Consider the following 22,679-nt stretch of genomic DNA (forward strand, 5'->3'; position numbering starts at 1 on the left):
GCCGACTTCTTCAATTTGCCCAGTGCTGGCACAATACCACCACGGATGCCTGGGTTCGAGAAGTGGTCTCCCAGGGGTACGCCCTGTCTTTTCAGCACAGACCGCCCCACCAGCTTTTCTGCACGAGTCCTTCTCAGGACAAAACCAAGGCTTTGCAGAATCAGGAGGCTATAGAGTCCTTGCTGAAAGCAGGGGTCATTGTTCCTGTTCCTCAATCCGAGGGACGGGGTCCTACTCCACTCTGATTCTGGTGCAGAAACCCAATGGTTCTCAGAAGTCTCTGAACAAATTCCTCAGAGTTCCCAAATTCAGGATGGAAACGTTACGTTCCATCATTCTGGCGATGGAACCTGGGGATTACATGGTCTCCCTGGATATCCAGGATGCCTACCTCCATGTTCCAATATCACCTTCGCACCAGCGGTATCTGAGGTTCGCTATACTTCAGCATCATTATCAGTTCCGGGCGCTACCCTTTGGCCTCTCCACGGCACCGAGGGTATTCACCAAAGTAATGGCAGTCATGGCCGCACATCTTCGGAGCCAGAATGTACGGCTGCTGCCGTATCTGGACGACCTCCTTTTGCTGGCGAGCACCCCGGAGGTACTGCTTCAACATCTCCACCTGACGATCGCTTGCCTGCAAGCGCACGGGTGGTTGATAAATTGGACAAAGTCCTCCCTGATTCCATCACAGCGGATGGTTCATTTGGGAGCCCTGCTGGATTCTCGTCAGCAAAGGATCTTCCTGACTCCGGAGAAGGTCTCCTCCCTACAGCTGCGGATTCACAGTTGCCTGAGCAGTTGCCGCCTGTCGGTCCATTTGGCTATGAGAGTTCTGGGGTCCATGGTGTCGGCATTCGACATGGTGGAATTTGTCCAGTTCCATTCACGGCCCCTGCAGGGGCTGATTCTATCGGAATGGAACGGGTTACCTCACCAGATCCGCTGGTGTTGTCCCCGGAGGATCGGCAGTCTTTGGCTTGGTGGCTTCAGACAGCTCATCTGGTCGAGGGGCGCCCCTTTTGGATCCCGGACTGGGTCCTGATCACAACGGATGCCAGTCTCCAGGGTTGGGGGGCGGTGACCGGCTCGTTGTCACTTCAGGGTCGTTGGTCTTCGGAGGAAGCACTTCTTCCCATCAACACCCTGGAACTGTGGGCGGTATACAGGGCCCTGCAGTCGTCGGCCCCGCTCTTCACGGAAGGGCGGTTCAGGTGCAGTCCGACAACGCCACCATGGTGGCTTATATCAACCACCAGGGAGGAACTCGCAGTCGGGCTGCGATGTCGGAGGTGTCTCGCATCCCTGCTTGGGTGGAGTGCCACATTCCAGCGATCTCGGCGGTCTTCATCCCCGGAGTCCTCAAATGGGAGGCGGACTTCCTCAGCCGTCATGACGTGCATCCCGTTGAATGGTCGCTTCACCCAGAGGTGTTTCAGCTACTCGTGGACAGATGGGGGCTGCCGGAGCTGCACTTGATGGCCCCCGTCACAATCACAAGTTGCCCGTTTACGGGTCAAGGACAAGAGACGCAGGCGCATGTCTGGTGGACGCGCTGTCGGTGAAATGGACGTTTCACCTGGCGTATCTGTTTCCTCCGATATCCATGCTACCTCGGGTCCTGCGGAAATTCAAGCAGGACGGCGGCACGCTCGTGCTGGTGGCTCCGGCGTGGCCCAGACGTCCTTGGTACTCCGATCTGAGGAGCTTATCCATCGATGCTCCGTACCTTCTTCCTCAGCGTCAGGACCTATTGTCTCAAGGGCCCTGCCTTTACCCAGATCTGGGTCGGCTGTCTTTGACGGCGTGGCTCTTGAGACAGCCGTCTTAAGGTCTTGGGGCTTCTCGGGTTCGGTTATTAGTACCATGCTCAGGGCACGCAAGCCTGCTTCCGCACGGATTTACCACAGGGTGTGGCGCACTTACTTTCTGTGTGGTGTGAGTCCAGAAACTATGATCCTCAGGTGTTCCAAGTTTCTAGGATCTTGGAATTTCTTCAATCAGGTTTGGACCTCGGCTTACGCCTTGCCTCTCTGAAGGTTCATGTGTCCGCATTGTCCATGTGGTTCCAACGTCGGATTGCTCACGGCCAGATGTTCACACCTTTTTCCAAGGTGTTCTCCGAATCCAGCCTCCCTTCGTGCCTCCTGTGGCTCCTTGGGACTTGGCGGTGGTTCTTCGGGTCCTGCAGGGTCCTCTTTTTGAGCCTCTTGAGTCGGTGCAGCTCAAGTGGTTGACGTTTAAGACCGTTTTTCTCCTGGCAATTGCTTCTGCCAGGAGGGTGTCAGAGTTGGGGGTGCTTTCCTGTCGCCCCCCTTTTCTGATTTTTCACCAGGACAGAGCGGTGCTCCGCACTCGTCCTGAGTTTTTACCTAAAGTGGTTTTGAAGTTCCACATCAATCAGGAACTTGTGCCAGCATTTCAGCCTCCTGATCTTTCAGCTGGTGAGGCTTCCTTAGATGTAGTCCGTGCACTTAGAATCGATGTGGACCGGACTGCTTCTGTTAGGGAGTCTGATTCGTTGTTTGTCCTCTTTGGTTTTCACAGGAGGGGTTAGCCTGCCAACAAACCAACGTTAGCCCGTTGGCTTTGTTCCGTTATTTGTGAGGCTTATGCACAGGAGGGTTTACCTGTGCCAGCCTCGGTTAAGGCTCATTCCACTCGTTCTGTGGGTCCCTCTTGGGCTGCTAGACGTGGCGCCTCTGCTGTTCAGCTATGTAAGGCGGCCACCTGGTCTTCCATTCAGACATTTTTGAGGTTCTATGCGTTTGACACCTTCGTCTCTCAGGATGCATCGTTCGGGGCGCCGTGTTCTCCTTTTCCGCCCTTAGTTGAACTGCTTTGGGACATCCCCAAGGTCAATCCTGTGGACCCCCTATGGACCCTGAAGTAGAAAACAAGAGATATGGTAAGAACTTACCTTTGTTATCTGTTTCTACGAAGTCCATAGGGTCCACAGGGCACCCGCCCTGACGCACCTGGCTTCATATGGGCTGTGTGGCTGGTCACCGGTTTTCCGTCTCCCATTTCTGAGAGTATGGTTTCTTGTGTGTTCCAGTCTTCTTTCTCTCTGTTTAGTCTCCTCCTCCGGCCTTGGCTGCTTACCAACTGAGGTGCCTGTGGCTCAGGGGCGGGGTATAGAGGAGAATGGACCCAAGAGCATCCTGGGAGCAGCAAAGATTTAACTGCGTGGTGCCCGTGGATCCAGATCCAGCTATACCCCTAGGTCAACCCTGTGGACCCTATGGACTTCGTAGAAACAGAGATAACAAAGGTAAGTTCTTACCATATCTCTTGTTATTGTATGCAACCTAATGTATGTTAATGAAGGACGGAGCTATATATCGTTCCATCCTTCTAGTGTGTATGCTCAATCCCTGCTCAAGGGAAATTGATGGGAAAATCGTGAACGATTGTCGGTTGCTTCAGTGTGTTGATTGCTTTTTGGCTGTGTGGTTGTTACAGTTGAATATAGGGCCAAAAATGTGTAAGCTTATTGTAAAAATATGTAATGAATTGTATTTTCTCTTATCAGGATGATGATGATGATAGTGACATAATACGTGAAGAGGTTGGAGAACAATCTCAGACACACTTAACCACTATGCTTGATACAAAAAGGACAAGAGACCTGTTGGCGAGTCCAGCATGTGAGTTACTTTATCTCAGACTTGTTTTTGACAAACTAGGCAATTCAATCTATATTTACAGTACCGTATGTGTTTCTTTCATATTTCGGTACAATGTATATATGTTCATAACAAGCACCATAGACTTATCTTTACCAAATAAATGTAAAAATGGAATACTTAATAAGCATAAGCTTTTAAGTTGTGGAACGTATTTGTATTTTCTCTCTTTCTCACTATGGGGCCCATTTATCATTGTATATTTGAAGTATAATCCTCAAATATACAAGTTTACCCCGATACCTGCTGTGTTCCCTCCATTCCCGCAGGCAGCTGCAACCCCCATAGGTTTTTATGGGGGATACGATGCTGCCAAATTTACCAACATGACCCCTGCTGCTAACGACATTAGAAGATGGCGTTAGCCACTGTAACCTATTATTATTACCAGTTATTATTACCTATGTAGCCTAACATTTGTATAAAAATGATAATTATAATTAATTATGTAAATAATAAAAAATACACCTAGTGTTTGTCGAGAACCTCCCTGGAGGAGTGTCTGGCAGACTCCTTTAGCATTTTCCCCACCCCTGTAGCATTATCTCATCAACCTTTATAGTTTGATCCTTGTTTGCAGCAGATAGCAATGACGTACGGACAGGCCATACAATGTAATGAGTGGCGTACTGTTTGTAGAGAGACCATCTGAATCGGTCCCTGATTCAGATCATCCGTAATTTGATGCCTGTCTGTGGGACTTAACAAGTCTGCCAACTCTCCGTTACGCTCCAGCATCCAGTAGCCGTTTATGACCACAGGCCTTGCACTCAGACCCAGTTTTTTGTCTGATGGTCCACTCTGTGTACACTTTAATAACTGCAATTAATCAAGGCAACCGTTTTGCTAATTCTTGCAACAATCATTCCACGTTCAAAGTCTATCAGATCACGTTGTTCCTCTGGTGGTCATAACAATTTCACCACTCTAGTGATTCCGTATAGATAAACAATAATAATCACCTGGTCCTTTATAATTCTCACTCTAACAATGGGCTGGGCTGCCCGTTCCTAAAAGTCTCAAGGCACATTGTACTAGGTCTGTGAGTACCTCCTGGGCAGCGCGACACAGCTCAGTTAAAAAGCTGTTTAGGGCCATCTCCTGGTCGTCTGTTTATAAACTCAAAACATTCCGCAGCTTTCACGTGTTTGCATCCAGAGATGCCTGTTTTGGAACCAGCACACTGCTTTCACTGAGTTTCCCCACACTTAAGCTGTATACACACTAGGATGACCTATCAGCCTTCCAGAAGATCTGCCATACTATCGGCCTTCCGGACGATCTGCTGTCCTATCTAACAATTGGTAAGTGCATACACACTTACCAATTGTCGTGCCGATGTGTCGTGACTGAAGTCACAACTGGGCGGGCATTTACATGGTCCCGTCCAGTTGAGCCGTCAGTCATCGGCTGACTGCCCATATACACAGCACAATGCGATATATTGGGCATCGGGTGTGCTGCACAGCCGACGCGATATGTCAGTGAATTACTTCACCTCTACACACTGGCTGACGCACATGATATATCGGCCATTCAATTGAACGGCCGATATATCGGTCAGTGTGTACCCAACATTAGAGGCAGCTTTGGGATGTCATAACTGACATGCTCTCGGTAAGCATGTTGTATTTATGGGTAGTGTTCTCATTTTTAAATTGACTGTAATTCTCCTGCACCCAGTGTAGCCAAGTGTGTTCTCGGTGTCATCCAAAGGACTTAAAGAAAATTATTTAACATCTCCCAATGAACCATAAATGAATTGTGGCTCCTCATGTTCTGATTGGTCAGATAGCGTTAGTAGCATGCTTTTCTTCTTCAGGGTCCATAGGGCTCCACAGGGAGACATTGGAGTGTAGGTGGGTCATGGGGGACCGGACACCAACAGCAAAGCTTTTCAATCCCCATATACCCCGCCCACAGCCTGAGGGCACTCCAGTTTCGTTTGTGTCCAGCAAAGAGCTGGACCACTGTTATAACAGAGCTCTGCTTTATGCAGCTCAAGCTTTTATTTTCATTTATTTCATTTTTATTTCTACCAGAAGGGTGACCACCAGACTGTCCTCCGGACGTCTGTGCTGCCACCCCATCACTCCACGGCACCATGACTCCAAGCCTGTGCTAGGTACTCACGGTGGGGCTCCGAGGGGGACTAGCTAGCAAAGTCCACGGACCCCCAGATTGCAGCCCGGAATCCAGGGGACAGGTAAGGTGGAACCTCGTTTGCGGGGACCCGCATAATAGTGCAGTCTTGCTTCCGGTCTCCGTAGACAGACTGGAGGCGCTGATGTGGACACTGGGGAGGCAGCCCACCACTCCACTAGACCACCGGAGCTTTAATATACTGGCGCAGAGGCATAATTAAGGCCAGGGGACCCGGTGGTTAACGTCAGCCAGGGGAAAAAGGTCCTCTCCTTGCAGCCCCTCCACCAGTTCAGGGCACGGTTCCACTGCGGTCCTCGTGTTCCCTGGGCTGCTCCTCCTCCACCATCCGCTCCCTCAGAGACACTTGTAAGCCATTTTAGGCAAGCAGATCTCTGGTAATCGCCGGGTCTAGTCTCCCTGTATACCACTCCCAAGGGCCAGGTCATACAGCGCTATTTCCTACTAGTCACTATGGTCTGTGTAGTTGATATTAGTGCCCATTGCAGAAAATGTGATTTTTCTTTCTGATTTGTATATGACTTGAGCTAGTGCTAACTTCTCCTTTTCTATACTGTCAGTTATAACTATACCTTTCTTCTACTGTACCCTGTCATACATTTGTGAGGACTATCACATACTTGACACCGCGTTGCACACTACATGGTGCCATATCTAAGGCAGTTGCACGATCCCTGGTATCAGATGTAGCGCTTTTGCAACTAACTTGTGCCTTATAAAGTGCTGTCACTCCAGGGGGGCTACCAGCAGTGCAGTTGCACACTATATTGTGCTACCTTTATATACATATATTGCGCTGTTGCACATTACCTTGTGCCATATATAGCGTTGTTGCATATTACATGCTGTAATTTTTAACGCTGCTGCATACTACATCGTGCCATATGTAGCTGTGTTTCATATGATGGGGGTAGGGGGGGTAAGGTGCGCTCTTCCTGCTAGTAGTGGTGATGGTGATGACTTGTGGGTGTTTGTGAGTGGTGTTAATTAGAATGTTTCTTCTGGTGGTGGTGGTGTTTTGGGAGTGAGGAGGGTGTGATTGGGTATGGAGTGTAGTTTGGAGTAATGTGGAAAGGGGAATGGAATAGGATCAAAATGAGGCCGGCGAGACACAGTAATTTGGGGCAAAATCTTTTATTGAGTAGTCACAATACTGCTCTGTTAAAATCCTGGGCAGGTGGGTGGGGCTCAGTGATGGGTTGTGATGAGCTTGGGGAGGTAGGTGGACCCTTTTAGGGGGCTCCTTCCCGTGCGGTTCAGCATCAAACACCATCTCAATCATGACGACCCACTGGAATCAGAACAGATCACATTCATCCTCCAGGGCATTGAATACATTCTCACACACAATTACTTTTGGTTCAATGGGGACTTCCACCTGCAGAGGACTGGCACCGCTATGGGGACCAAGTTCGCGCCCAGTTATGCTAACCTGTTCATGAGCAGTTGGGAGGACTCCCACATATGGACGGGTCATGACTGGGATGCGAATTTGGTCCTATGGACCAGATACATAGACGACGTCCTCTGCATCTGGAAGGGTCCCCTACACACACTCCTTGACTTCATTCAATACATCAACAACAATGACAGGAACCTCCAATTCACGACCAACTACAGCCAATCCTCCGTCAACTTCTTAGACCTAGAAATATACATTGATAATCACCAGATACAGACGAAGACTTTTCAAAAACCCGTAGACGTCAACAGTTACATCCTCTCCAGTAGTGGTCATCACCCCTCCTGGCTCAGCAATATCCCCACAGAACAGTTCAAGCGGATCAGACGCAACTGCACAAAACTCACAGACTATCACGAACAAGCCACAACACTTAAACAACAATTCACGGACAAAGCATACAAACCGGACACATTAGAAGCCACACTCACCCGAATAGGACTAGAAGATAGGAAACCACTTCTGGAATACAAACAACAACCACAAAACACAGACAACCACGTTCCCTTCATCACACAATTCAACACCCAGGCGACACAAATAAAAAGAATCATCAACAAACACTGGCACTTACTTAAGGAAGATGCACAACTCACAAGTATCCTACCCAACAGACCCAAAGTCATCTACCGCAAGGCCCCCAACATCCATAACAAACTTGTATCCAACCACATTCCTCCCCCCATCCGAACACAAAGCACTCTAGACAACTCCAAACTCACAGGGGTTTTTTTCCACTGCGGCTCATGTACCAGCTGCGTCACACTAAAATATAGAAGCACCACACCCACTACAACATTCTCATCCACACAGAGAAACACCACGTATAAAATTAAAGAACACATTTCATGCAACACTAACAATGTAATCTACCTCATACAATGCCCATGCAATCAACAATATATAGGCAGGACCACCAGACCACTAAAGACCAGAATTGCCGAACATCTGAGAAACATCACCAAACAGAGAACCATAACATACCCGTACACTACAAAGAATACCACCATAGCTGCACACAAGGCACCACTTTCATAGGAATCAAACACATGCAAAAAAACTGGAGAGGCGGAGACCATAACAAAATCCTCAACAAGGAGGAACTTAGATGGGTATTCACGCTCTCAGCCCACCCACCTGCTGGTCCGCACCGCTCACACCTCCAGTGACCGGCTCCACCCTGGACCAGCCTCTCTCCCCCCCTGCTCCCAGGCGTGCTCAGCAACTCACTCCTGGCCAGGGGTGTCTCCACCGTCGATCCCCATTTCCGCGAGGGACTGTCAGTGATAAGAGCATCCCGCACATCCGGCCGCAAGTCCGCCCAGCCAACATCGCCAGTGACCAGCTCCATCCCGGTCACACTTTCCACATCCCCCTCCTCACTGGCTTTTTTTGAATCAGTATCCCGGGCAGACCACCCCCAGGGGTGGTCCCAGCACACACGCTGCAACCCAGCCTCCCAGCGGCTCACCCATCCACACCTCTGGCTCCGCACCACCAGCGGCACGACCAAGAGCCAACTTCAGCTGCATACTCCGGTCGCTGACCTCCGCAGACCAATCAGAACAGCCGCGCACCTGCAGCACACCAGCAACACGCTGATCCAGCTCACCAACAAACCTGCAGCTTCCAACCTATCTGCAACGGCCGCAACGTTCATCTACATCACCATAACAAAAAACCTACCGGTAGGTAAGTGCTGCCAAGACTCACACCAACACGCGGGACGCCGCACAGGTGTTCCAGCCCACTCTGCATATCCCCCCACCCCCCGAGACTTCCTAGACTGTCGACCATAAGTCCAGCAGGGGTGACGTGCAAGGTCACTGAACCGCACGGGAAGGAGCCCCCTAAAAGGGTCCACCTACCTCCCCAGTCTCATCACCACCCATCACTGAACCCCACCCACCTGCCCGGGATTTTAACAGAGCTGCATTGTGACTACTCAATAAAAGATTTTGCCCCAAATTACTGTGTCTCGCTGGCCTCATTTTGATCCTATTCCATTCCCCTTTTCACATTACTCCAAACTACACTCCATACCCAATCACACCCTCCTCACTCCCAAAACACCACCACCACCAGAAGAAACATTCTAATTAACACCACTCACAAACACACACAAGTAATCACCATCACCACTACTAGCAGGAAGAGCGCACCTTACCCCCCTTACCCCCATACATTTTCAGTGCGGGAAAGGTACTCCCACACAAAGGTGCAGCACCCCGAAACCACAACACACCACCCCCTGGTCAACGAGAGCGCAGTTCTACCGCCCATCTTCATGTGTTTCATATGATATTGGGTCATATATAGTGCGTTTGCACACTACATTGTGCCATATTCCACATACTGCAACGTGTTTACTGCATTTTGTCATTACTATAGGCAGAGGAAAGAGTAATAAATAGCCTCAGGATCCTGCCCCTATTCTGTTGTCCTATAAAGTCTGTTCAGCGTATTTGGACCCAGGGGACTTTATGCAGGATGGGCTTTGCACTAATTGCTACACAGCCCCTGGTCCCTCAGCCCCGGTGTCTCTCCCTCAGGACACTCCCCGGGCTGCCTTTTCACAAAGGCTGGTAAAAATTTTGGAACAGAGAGCGGTCCCCGTAGTAGCTCCCCCTGTGGTATGGCCACAGCAGGTACTCCCTGCAAATCCTTTGCCTCCCCATGGGTAGACATGCTGTCTACCTCAGTACAGCATTTGGCTACTACTTCTACAGCCTTGCAGCAACTGCTACACAAGGAAAAGCCTTTAACTACCAAACCCTCTAAACAGGCTCTGATTTCCTCCCAGTCCACTCAGTTATCTGATTCTGACATATCATCTGGGGAGGCAGAAGATGCAGACCTCTCTTACTCGACTCCGTCTCCGGAGAAGAGGAGCCACCCCCTAAGCTAGATATACCTACTCTTGTTAGAGCTGTAAAAACCATTGTACAAATTGAAGCGGATGAACTCGCTCCTAAGAAAAAGAATGCGCTTTTTAAGCGACAAAAGGTAGTTTTAACGGAGTTCCCTCAATCAGACCAGTTATCCGATCACATGAGTGAAGCATGGATCAATCCTGGTAAAAGGTTTCAAATTCCAAAACGATTCAGTTCCTTTTACCCTCTTCCAGCTATTGGTTCCACTAAATGGGAAGTTCCCCCAGCAGTGTATTCTTGTCACGACTAGAGTTGTTGTACCTGGCGGGTCGCGGCCTTTGCGGTTGCTTTGGCGCGGTCCTACCGGTGGGGGTGCTGGTGAGGTGCTGGTGAGGTGCGCGCGGATGTCCGAAGGGTACAGGCCATGTGGTTACAGGTGAGACTGGCAGCGCTGGGGATTGCTGGGCACCCCCATCTTGGTTTTGGGCATGTGACCTGAATGGGCCAATAAGGTTGGAGCATCCTGTATTTACTCTCAGCAGCCTATCATGCACCTGCCCATGGTACTTAAGGGTGTTTAGCACGCCCTCTAGTTGCCAGTGCAACATTTCCACAGCTCCTTAGCTCGGTGGGATAATTGCAGTCCCAGCAGTGCTCCATTACCTGCTCTGTCTCCATCACAGGCTGTTCCCGGATACCCGCATCTACCCTGCTATACTGCATTACTCACCCCACGGTTTGTGAACCCTCCAGCTATCCGGACTCAGAAACCACTCCAGTACTTTAGACCTCTGTTCCTCAGTCACACCTCCATTGGACTTTGTTTTCTCTGCCTGACCCCTGTTCCCAGCCTCATTGATTGGACTTTGTTTTCCTGCCAGACATTTGTTTTCAGCCACACATCACTTAGACTTGTGTCTTTCTGCCAGTTTATATATCTATCACTACTTCATGAATTATAATACTCCTATTAAACCTGCTGCATTTCAATACTGCAAACCCGTTCCAGTTTCTTCTCCTGCTTCCACCCCGGGTTAAAAAAATAATCCAATCCTGACAATTCTCATGTAACGTGAATTGGTTAAAAATGCCATGTTACCCATTCTCACTGCTACCTCCTTGAAGGAAACTACAGAGAGATATATAGAAGCTTGTCATTAATCTATTTACTTTATTACAGGAGCTATTACTCATCCTGCTAGGGCTACGGCCAGGGTGGCGAAAGTCATTGAGAGTTGGGCAAAAGCCCTAGAAGAAACACTACCATCTGATACTTCACGGGAACAACTCTCCTATGTATCTCACAAATTAGGGATGCAGCCTCCTACTTAGGTGAGGCAGCTATGGATACGGCTCTCCTGGCCTCCAGGATATCTGCCACTTCGGTAGTGGGCCGTCGTATCATTTGGCTCCGTTCCTGGAAAGCAGATTCAGATTCAAAACGGGCTCTGGAGTCTATTCCCTATTCGAGGGACATCCTATTTGGTCCAGAGCTAGAGAAAATTGTGACTACCTCGGCAGCTAATAAGACGGCGTTCCAGCTTTCTACATATAATACAAAGCCTCGGACGTCATCCTTTCTGGCCTTTTGCCCTCAAGGAAAATCCAATAATCAGTCTTTTCCATGGCACCACATGTCAGCCAAGGCCTCCAAGTCTAGGGCCAAACAGGCCTGGGCTACTAGACGTCCACCTGCCAAGTCTATGGAAGAGCCTGCATCCTCACGAGGCGGGCCTTTCCCTGGGGGCTTCCAGGGTGGGAGGCCGACTTCTTCAATTCGCCCAGGTTTGGCATCAGACAACGTCAGATGCCTGGGTAAGAGAAGTGATCTCACTTGCGCAGGACCTCAATCGTACTGAACCAAAGCCCTGCTGCTCCACAAAGCCATTCAGTCCTTACTGAATTCAGGAGTTATAATTCGGGTCCCCTCCTCACAATGGGGCAAGGGCTATTATTCTACCCTTTTCTTAGTTCAGAAGCCCAATGGGTCTCATCGATCTATTCTGAATCTCAGATCTCTGAACAAGTTTATCAGGGTGCCCAAATTTCGTATGGAAATTCTTCGTTCTATTATCCTAGCTATGGAGCCTGGAGATTTTATGGTTTCCCTGGACATTCAGGATGCTTACCTACGTGTGCCTAACAATATCTCCGGTTTCCTATACTACAGCAACATTACCAATTTCGGGCTCTACCATTTGGCCTCTCAATGGCCCCTCTGATTTTTACCAAGATCATGGCAGTCATGGCTGCCTCACTTTGTCGTCAAGGGATCAGACTGCTTCCATACTTGGACGATCTTTTTCTGTTGGCACTCTCCCCAGAGACTCTTCACAGCTATCTGCAGGTACCCATTGCCTTTCTACAAATGCACGGTTGGCTGATCAACTGAAAGAAGTCTTCCCTGACACCCTTTCAAAGGATGGTACATTTGGGAGCCCTTCTGGACTCTCGAGTTCAGAGAATCTTCCTGACGGCAAACAAGATTTCAGTGATACAGTACAGACTATGCAGACTGCTTCACAGACGCAGAATGTCGATTCACTCTGCAATGCAGGCTTTGGCATCAATGGTATCCACCTTCGACATGGTGGAGTTTGCCCAGTTTACTCCAGGCCTACCTCATCTGCTCAGATCCCAGACGATGAGCCTTCCCCCCAAGGTTTGCCTGTCCCTAGCCTGATGGCTACAGACTCTCCATTTGAACCAGGGTCGTGCCTTTAGGATCCCGGATTGGGCTCTCCTCACCACGGACACAAGCCTCCGAGGGTGGGGCGCAGTAACTGGCCAACACTCCTTCCAGGGCCGATGGTCCTCAATCGAGACAATGCTGTCTATCAACATCCTGGTACTTCGAGCCATATACAGAGCTCTAACTCTGGCTCGGAATATTCTGAAATACAGGCCAGTACAAGTACAATTCGACAACGCCATGGCTGTGGCCTACCTCTATCATTAAGGGGGCACTTGAAGTCAATAAGCAATGACAAAGGTGTCCCACATTCTCACATGGGCCGAACGCAATCTCCCAGCCATCTCCGCAGCGTTCATCCATTCTTAATTGGGAAGCAGATTTCCTCAGCCGTCACTACGTGCATGCAGGAGAATAGTCTCTACATCCAGAAGTCTTTCAGCTTCTGGTGGACAAATGGGGTCTTCCAGAAATGGATCTCATGGCCTCAAGGCACAACAACAAACTTCCAGTTTACGGAGCAAGAACAAAGGACCCCGACGCGGTCTTCATAGATGTCTTGTCGGTGACATGGACTTTCCAGTTGGCATATCTCTTCCCTCCAATATCCCTACTTCCTCGAGTGCTTCGGAAATTCAGACAGGAAGGAGGCACAGTCCTTTTAATAGCTCCGGCTTGACCCAGACGTCATTGGTACTCAGATCTTCTAAGACCCTACATAGACGTTCCTCTTCAACTTCCTCTACTATTGGACTTGTCTCAGGGTAATCACAAAATAACCTTGGCGCCTGATGGGGACCTGTGGTGAATAAACTCAGAAGGTACAGCTGCCAATTTGCAGAATTGTAGATTGCCTGTCTCCAATACAAAAAGAGAGCTAAACAGGGCAATACGGCAAAGGCGCTTATACCATCATAAAAAACACCAAATTAGTGCAAAATGTATAAAATTTAATGTAATATTAATACATACAAAAGAAAACAAAACTAGTTGCTCCCGGGAGTAAATAAATAATAACACATAATCAATAATAAAAGCAGTCGTATGAGAGTTTGATAAATGGTAATAGCTAATAGCAAAAAACTTGTATTGAACCCTCAGTAATGCTGATGGTAAAACTAGATGGTAAATGATAGTCTCAAATAGAAACAAAGTGGGTCATTCAGACCCGCTCGTGAGCATCAGGACGCTCGCAAGCGGGTCGATGTTCCCCACTGCTCCGTCGTGCGCATGCGTGAGACCCGTGGAGCGACGGGCTTTCCATTGCTCCAGGTCTCGCACCAAAGGGGGCGTGCTGTCGATGTTGATTGACAGCACGCCCCCTTTGGTGGGCGTGCCTGCCAGACGGAGGCGTTCCCATGGGAATGTCTACCGTCTGAAGCCGGCCCCACTGACATCACTAGTGATGTCAGTGGGAGTGATTTTGGCTCTGATAGAGCCAAAATCACTCCAGGACTTGTGGCAGGGAGACCCTACCGCAGGGTCTCCGTCGCAAGTCCGATGGTCGAGATGGTCAACACCATCGCGACCATCTTTTTGGCCGCTCGCATATGCTGTGGGTGGTCACCCACAGCTATACGAGCGGCCAGGAGGCCGCTCCATTTTCATGGAGGAGGGCCCTGATTCAGAGCGAGCGCTCTGGTCAGAGCGTTCAGCTCTGAATCAGGCCCAAAGTCTCCAGTGTTAATGGTAACAGAAGAGATATACTATGAGTTCCACAGCTGTTTAAATAGAATGCAAATGCACTGAGATGGTAATCCTTTTTGGGATTAAAATTGATGTAATGATGTATAGGAGAAATACTCACTCCAGTATAGTCCTCTTTAACAGACTCCAGTCTGAGGGGTCTAGTTGCTAAGCAGTGTTTGGAGACAGAGTGAAAAGTGATAAGTAAGTGATAAGGTGTCAGCCAACTGCCATCTCACAGGCTGTGTTTGATAAATGACAGTTGGGAGCTGATTGGCTGGCACCTTATCACTGTCTTATCACTTTTCACTCTGTCTCCTAACACTGCTTAGTAAATAGACCCCTTAGTGTTTAAATGTGGTGGTTCCAACGGCTAAAGGATTCAATGTAACTGCCAAGCCATAAGTGGAGGGTCCTGGAAGTCAGCGCCAGACGGTCATGGTCAGCTGACCGCCAATCTCCCAATTGAGTCCTGGGCCACGCTGGGCCTCTATAAGCAGGGTCTCTGTTCGGCTGTTTCTGCTTGCTCCGGCAAGCCAGTGAAACAAAGCGCTCTGGTGTGGAACAAGTGGTAGATGAGTGCTCCAAATGAAATGGCACCTGTGACTTCAACGTGCGTTTCCCCGTGGTACACGGCTTTTTCAAGAAGCATGTGTCTGAGTGAACAGTAGTAAAGGTGATGCTTTATAAGTTGTTTTTTTTAATTGGCTCAGGTGTCTGGTTCTAATTAGTACTCCCATTTTTACAAGCTCTTACTCATTAGGACACATTGCTTAAATGCTATATACTGAAAATCCTTAGACATTCCAATCTGCAAAATGGATAAAACCAATTGCATTTGCATAAACAGATATGTATATAATAATAAAGCATATAGAATATACACATATATATATATAGATTATTACCAAAAAATAACATATATAATTATAATAAAATTAATAATACAAATAAATGAAATAAAGAATTTCATTAATTCTATCCAAAGGATCCGACATGCTTCAGAATTAATAATAAATACACACTTTAATTAATTAAAAAAATAAACATACATATATACATACATACATATAGATATATATGTGTGCATGCATGCAGTGCGCACGCATATATACATACACACAAGGCATGCATAGACGCATGCACACACATACACACAAAAACACATACATACATGTGCACAACATCACACATAAATGCAATTATAGGACTGTGGATGCTTCCAGGACCCTCCACATACGGCGTGGCAGTTACATCGCATCCTTTAGCCGTTGGAACCACCACATTTAAGCACTCAGACTGGAGTCTGTTAAAGAGGACTATACTGGAGTGAGTATTTCTCCTATGCATCATTACATCAATTTTACTCCCCAAAAGGATTACCATCTCAGTGATTTGCACTCTATTTAGACAGCTGTGGAACTCATAGTATATCTCTTCTGTTACCATTACCATCTAGTTTTGCCATCAGCATTACTGAGGTTTCAATACAAGTTGTTTTGCTATTAGCTATTACCATTTATCAAACTCTCATACAACTGCTTTTATTATTGATTGTTATATGTTATTATTTATTTACTCACGGGAGCAACTAGTTTTGTTTTTGTTTATATGTATTAATATTACATAAAATTTTATACATTTTGCACTAATTTGGTGTTTTTTATGATGGTATAAGTGCCTTTGCAGTATTCCCCTGTATAGCTCTCTTGTTGTCTCAGGGTCCCTGTCTACATCCGGACCTAGCCCGTCTGTCTTGAACGGCTTGGCTATTGAGACTTTCCACTTACCGGCTAAGGGATTTTCTAGCTCTGTGGTCCAGACCATGCTTAGAGCATATATGGTCGGAGTTGAGTTCTGCACAGGACACAGCTAAACGATGGGAGGGCAATTATTGTGTAAGTTATAAATTTACACTGCCCTGACAGGTTCAAATTATTAATAAAATTATTTAATAAGGAATATAATTAAAGAACCAACTAATTAGATTATAAAGCCGTAATCTGGATACTGACGTTTATAGTTGGTGGTGCTCCCCAGAGTCAGAGTAACAGGAAAAGTGGAGAAAGAGAAAAAAGAAGACTCTTTGTTGGAGGCACTCAACGTATAAATGAAAAAATTGAAAAATGCTAAACATAAAATTTAACTTTTAATATTTGTATTTCTAAAATATTGGTTTGACATACAACATATAATATTGAACACACAACATATATATGTAATCTGTGATAATTAACAGATGTATAATATAAGGAGAAACTTATTAGATATTTGTACTCATAAATGTGAGATTGAAAATTCCGGATGATGGCGAATATTAAGTAGAAATCAACCTGTCCATGGAAAGGTGCTTTAAATAAGCATAGATAAATATAATCATATATTGATTTAGATCAAACAAATATTTCAAAGCAGCGGTTGATAAGTATAACAAGTACTGATGTAGAATGCCCTCCTGCACGGAGGATCCCTAGATGCACCCCCTTACAGTGTAATATATATAAATGACCACATCATATCTCCATGCCTGTTGGAAAAAATAATAATTGTGTAATACAATAACATGCATATATACACAATTTGAACAACCTCCAAATAAGGGTGTTAGAGATAGATCAGACCCATTTATCCGGGTGAAATAGTAGCAATAAACTCCTTACCAAAAGGACATGAATATAGATTTTATCACGGCGATGTCAGGCTTAAATATTGGAAATATCCACACCCTCTAGTACTGGGGTATGTGTGGATAACCACATTCATTGATATTCAGGTTAAACACTATTCATGCTTAGAGCATGTAAACCGGCCTCAGCTAGGATTTACCACAGAATTTGGCATTCATTTTTCCAATGGTGTGCTACTCGAAACTATGACCCTCAGGTCTTTCGAGTTTCTCAAATTCTTGTCTTTCTTCAGGCTTGACTGGATCTAGGCCTACGCCTAGCATCTTTCAAAGTGCAATTGTCTGCTGTGTCTATCTGGTTTCAACGCACGATTGCCTCTATGCCGGATGTCCACATCTTCATGCAAGGTGTTCTATGGATACAACCTCCATTTGTCCCTCCTGTGTCTACATGGTATTTGTCAGTGGTGCTCAAAGCACTTCAGAAACCTCCATTTGAACCTCTGGAATCGGTGGATATCAAATGGCTCACTACAAAGACTCTGTTTCTTCTGGCTATAGCATCTGCCCGTAGGGTATCAGATTTAGGGGCGCTTTCATGCCGCTCCCCTTTTTTGCTATTTTATCATGATAGGGCTGTTCTTCGGACTCTCCCAGGCTTCCTTCCTATGGTAGTCTCTCATTTCCACATGAATACAGAAATTGTGGGTTTCGGCCTTTAATTCACCAGACCTCTCGGCAGGTGAGACCTATTTGGATGTGGTCCGTGCTCTAAAGATCTACGTGGACCGTACTACTTCCATCAAGAAATCAGACTCTCTCTTTGTCCTATATAGATTCCACAAGAAGGGATGACCAGCTAACATACATACTCTGGCCAGATGGATTTGCATGACTAGCTCACAGGCTTACACGCAAATGGGCCTTCCTGTGCCGGCTACAGTATCTGCTCATTCTACTCGCTCTGTGGGTCCCTCGTGGGCAGCCCGACGTGAACAGCTATGCAAGGCGGCCACCTGGTCTTCTGTCCACACCTTTCTTAGGTTTTATGCCTTTGATTAATTTGCCTCTCAGGATGCTTCCTTCGGGCGTAGGGTTCGCTTATCAGCGCAGTAGCGTTCCCGTCCTTGAACAACTGCTTTGGGACATCCCCAATGTCTCCCTGTGGGGCCCTTCAGTGCTCAGGCTATTCCTACAGGTACAAGGTTTTTGGTATTCAGTTGGGCACAAATTTTCTTTTTTTGTCTGTGGCGCAAGTTTTTTTTCTGCAACTTCAGAGTAGGTGCAGAGTTTTTAAAAAATCCCTATTTTCAGTTAAAAATTGACTATCTACAGAACTGAGATGTAGTCAGCATCCTGGAGGTCGAGATGCCGGCGGTCAGAATACCTGCATTGGAATCTTGACAGCAGTCTGAATCCTGGCTAAAGTATCCCGACCGCTGGCATCCTGACGGTAAGTATTAGGGTTAAGATTAGAGTTAGGTTTACGGTTAGGGGGTAAGGTTAGGCACTAGGGGGAGGGTTAGGCTGCAGGGGTGGGCTTGTTTTGGGTTAGGATGTGGTTGGGGAAGGTTAGAGTTTAGGCTGCGGGAAAGGTGGGTTAGGATACTTACCTAATCCTGTTGGGATTCTGACTGTTGGGATGCCGTTATTGGTATTCTGACCGCCGGCATCCCAACCACCGGGATGCCATACCCAACCCTCAGAACCCCTTTGACAACCTCATTAATGACAAATTAGGCAAATTAGCTTAATTAGTACAATAATTACATATTGAAAATCAGAAAAAAAATTTGCTTAGGTGCTAAAGCTGATAGAAACATGCATAAGAAACCAAATGGTGGATCTGAGGGTTTAATTTGATGGAGTGATGTTCCAAGTTAAAAGTTTTATTTCTTACCCAGATAAAAAATATCCCAAATAATTCCACATAGATTAGGGTAGATAAGATATCCTTTTCATCTCCCAAACAGATGTAGCTTTTCAGAAGGTCAACATCTTTTAATGGAGCAATTCTAAAACACGCAAACAAAAAGAAAAGACCATAGAGCAGAAACCTTCAAGTAATATGAAAAGGTTTAATTATGCCATTGCGCTCACATTTAATACAAATATAAAAGCATATCACCACATAATGGATTCCCTGGCAATTGGATGGGTAAGCTGGAGCATCCTTTGCTCCTCTGGTGGTAAAGACGAGTTGTCACAGGTACAATATGTTTCTGGTTACCAGATGTCCTATAACATGTCCCCTGCCACCTGGCACGTGCACTCACCCAGCTGACCCTCACCAAAGCGTCCATGCTGCCAGAGGTCAGCTATTGCCGGCGCACACTGTATGGACGCCGGATGGAGGGGATGGAAGATGGCACTGTGATGTTGACGTAACTCGACTTTCAGCCGCATCAGAGTGCAGTGCAAAATTTATTTGTTTCCATGAAAAGCACCTCTGGTGACATAAGATGCTATTCCTCTCTTACGGTGCCTACACACTAGGTGATATTTTACACAATTTGCCCGATTGTGACGCATCGGAATGACAAATCGTGATTGTCCACTCATGATGCTGATGCGTGTACCCGCTGGTTGTACATCACATCTTCAGATCTTGCCTGCTGCAGGCAAGCTCTGCCAATCTCGGACACAATGCACTGGAAAAAGTTAAGGATGCACGATAGATCGTTTGTCACATTGGACACTTTTGAACACCAAATCGTGTCCATGACTGCCTGGGAGCTGCAGGGGTGAGTTGAAAGGAAATCGTACACGAGATGACATCGTGACAACATCGCATAGTGTGTAGGCACCTTTAGGAAACACACACCACTAATTCACTTAAGTTCTTAGAAACAAAATAACCACCGCTGCCTTCAATATGTCATGGACCCAGTTCCAAGATTCTCCAAACTCTAACTGCTGACCCTAAGTTTGTCAAGGCAAAGGGTGGTCACACCAGGGGCTTATTTATAATGAGTGCAAGGTGTCCAGTGCAGTTGGGCCCAAGGGGGGGCCTGCACCGCACACCTTGCACCCATATTATACTTATATTTATATTATACTTACCTCTCTGGAGTCCCACGTCGACGCTGGTGTCAGCGCTGTAAAAAAGGCCTGGAATATGGCCACGGCGGCCATTTTCCTGTAATTTGCAAATGCGAAGTACAGGAAATATGCCCGACGTGACCTGCGCATGCGCCATAGACTCTGGGCACACTCTAGCACCCAGTGCAGCGCAGCGCTCAGTGCGCTCCCAGCCGCCGGACTGAGAGGAGGGGGCCCGTGACTGAGACGGCAACCGGACCCCTCCTCTCATGAAACGCCCCTGGGTAACACCAAATATTGATTTGATTTAGATTTCTCCTTTGTTCATTCACTTTGCATTTTGTTAATTAATAATAATAAACTGTTAACACGTCATACTCACACCAGCCTAAAACTTTTTTCACAGTATTGTATATTTAAAAACAGTTAATAAGAATGACATACAAAGACAGCCTTAATTAAGTAATGTTTTTATAAACAAAAAGGAAAAATTAACACAACAGTAACTTATGTACATCTGTTTGTGGGGAGACACAGAAGACGGAGCAATTCTCAATGTCAGATTGGCTACCAATAATTGTACAAAGTTTCAGAGTTTTACATGAGATTTTATGCCTGCCTGGGCTGTCACACAGCCCCCTTCTCCTGGCTCACTGGCTTGTGTAGTTGCTACTTAGGTTTTATGGCCCTTAGTCCAGAGCATGCTGTCACTCAGGTATGGAGTGGTGACACTCCCAAGGCCAACCTCATGTTGGTGAGAAGGGCAAGCACGGAATGTGTAAGACCCCATCATTTTACAATTATTTGTCTGTTGGATCATTTGCTGGCAGTCCTAACGGGTTATAAATCTGCCAGGCTCCCCTGCACATGGCATCTTCTGGACATTACACATCAAGGGTTATTTGCAGGTCTTCATCACTAATTCATTGGTGACAGTGTATTTCTTTTAATTACGTACGTAATTTAAAGAAATACACTAATTAAGCATAAATGGTTACTTGTTGCCTAATATCTCATGATCCATAACATAATCACGATGTGTGTGTTTGTAATACAATAAGTCACCTAAGAGTCATATCTCCCATTTCTGTAAATGTTTTTATAGTTGCCAATGGGACATTTTGTATTATACAATACTTGCTAACCTCTCCTCTTTGTCCTTAAGAAAACTTACATAAATTTTGGAGTCTGAATCTCATAACATTTCTTTCTTTTATCATTTCATTTCTTGTTATGAAGAATGTAAACAAGTATAGCGCTGATAAATCTAAAGACACTATGAGCAATAAATCTAGGAACAATAAAATAAAAAACAGAACTGTAGAGATAACATCAAATAACATATTGACCCATTCCACTGCTGAAGGTCCAATAATAGGATTATAAACAGGAATCATCTTTTTATGAAAAATACCTTCGCCAAGCAAAGTACTGTATTTCATTTTTTGAAAGAGTTGGTGATCACTTGTACAGTGGATGCAATGTTTTGATTTTGTAACTTGCAAAGCATTACTGTAAAAATAAGAAGTATAACTAAATGTTTTTGCAAGAGTTCATTTATGAGAAACATTTCTATATTCAGTGACACTTAGATAAACATACAAAATGTCAATAGTATTTTCTGTTGCTTCAGAGATGCTCTGAATTTACTGTCATCTTTTTTATTATTTATGTTCTTTTTTTATATGTTTGGTGTTTTATTTATAGTGCAGCCTTAAAATTTTTGTTTTTGTTGTACCTCCACATGCTTTTTTCTTTATAGAGAGAAGACTTTTTAAATTTATGGCAGTTTAGTCAAATGAAGTAAGAGGTGATCGCTATGCTATTATTGTCATCTGTAAGAAATTGATAAATTGAAAGCAGCTTTGCTAATATTTTACATCCCTCTTTGCATTGCTTCCTGTTGCTTTACAGAAAGGTGTAGCTATTGGCAAAGATGCTTTATTTAAAAAAAAAGTAGCTGAAACTGCTTTGCTATTCTATTGGAAATCTGTTATATTTTAGCTGGTCTCTATAGTAGTTAACACTGATTTTATTTTGTAAGTAGGTAAAAACTAGGGAAAAATCTTTATATTAGAGAGAAAATATCAACACTTAGGGCCTTATTCAGCAGTGCACGTATATGCACTGCTGAACGCAGATTCCTGATGGTCAGGAATCTGCGGAGGAGCAGGACCCGTACTGCTCGTGTGCAGTACTGGTCTTTCGTGTTTGCACGCAGAGCAGCAGCAGACTGTCAGTGTTTGACACACTTCTGCAATTTGTGGGCGGGAGGGGGCTCCGATTCCTGAAATGGAGGTGTGTCGCCACCGTTGGGGGGTGAGGGAATAGGCCAGGATCTCCGTTGGTTGACTGCGATTTCCTGGCCTCTTTCTTGTACCTGTGGCGGCCGGCTAAGTGACCCCACGGGTCACTTAGCTGGCCGATGTTACCACAGATTATC

At 46.2% G+C, this 22,679-nt stretch overlaps 1 protein-coding gene across 1 annotated transcript in view; it reads left to right on the top strand.

Moving 5' to 3' along the window:
* SPOCD1 (SPOC domain containing 1) overlaps positions 1 to 22,679 on the top strand; it is a 218,660-nt gene that overhangs the window by 62,447 nt on the left and 133,534 nt on the right. Inside the window, exon 4 of the mRNA XM_088451244.1 lies at positions 3,539 to 3,653. Coding sequence (XP_088307370.1) covers positions 3,539 to 3,653 — 115 coding nt within the window. The remainder of the gene's footprint in view (positions 1 to 3,538; positions 3,654 to 22,679) is intronic.

Source organism: Taudactylus pleione, unplaced genomic scaffold (genome assembly GCF_031769625.1).
Source record: "Taudactylus pleione unplaced genomic scaffold, aTauple2 ptg000541l, whole genome shotgun sequence".
NCBI classification, from domain to species: domain Eukaryota; kingdom Metazoa; phylum Chordata; class Amphibia; order Anura; family Myobatrachidae; genus Taudactylus; species Taudactylus pleione.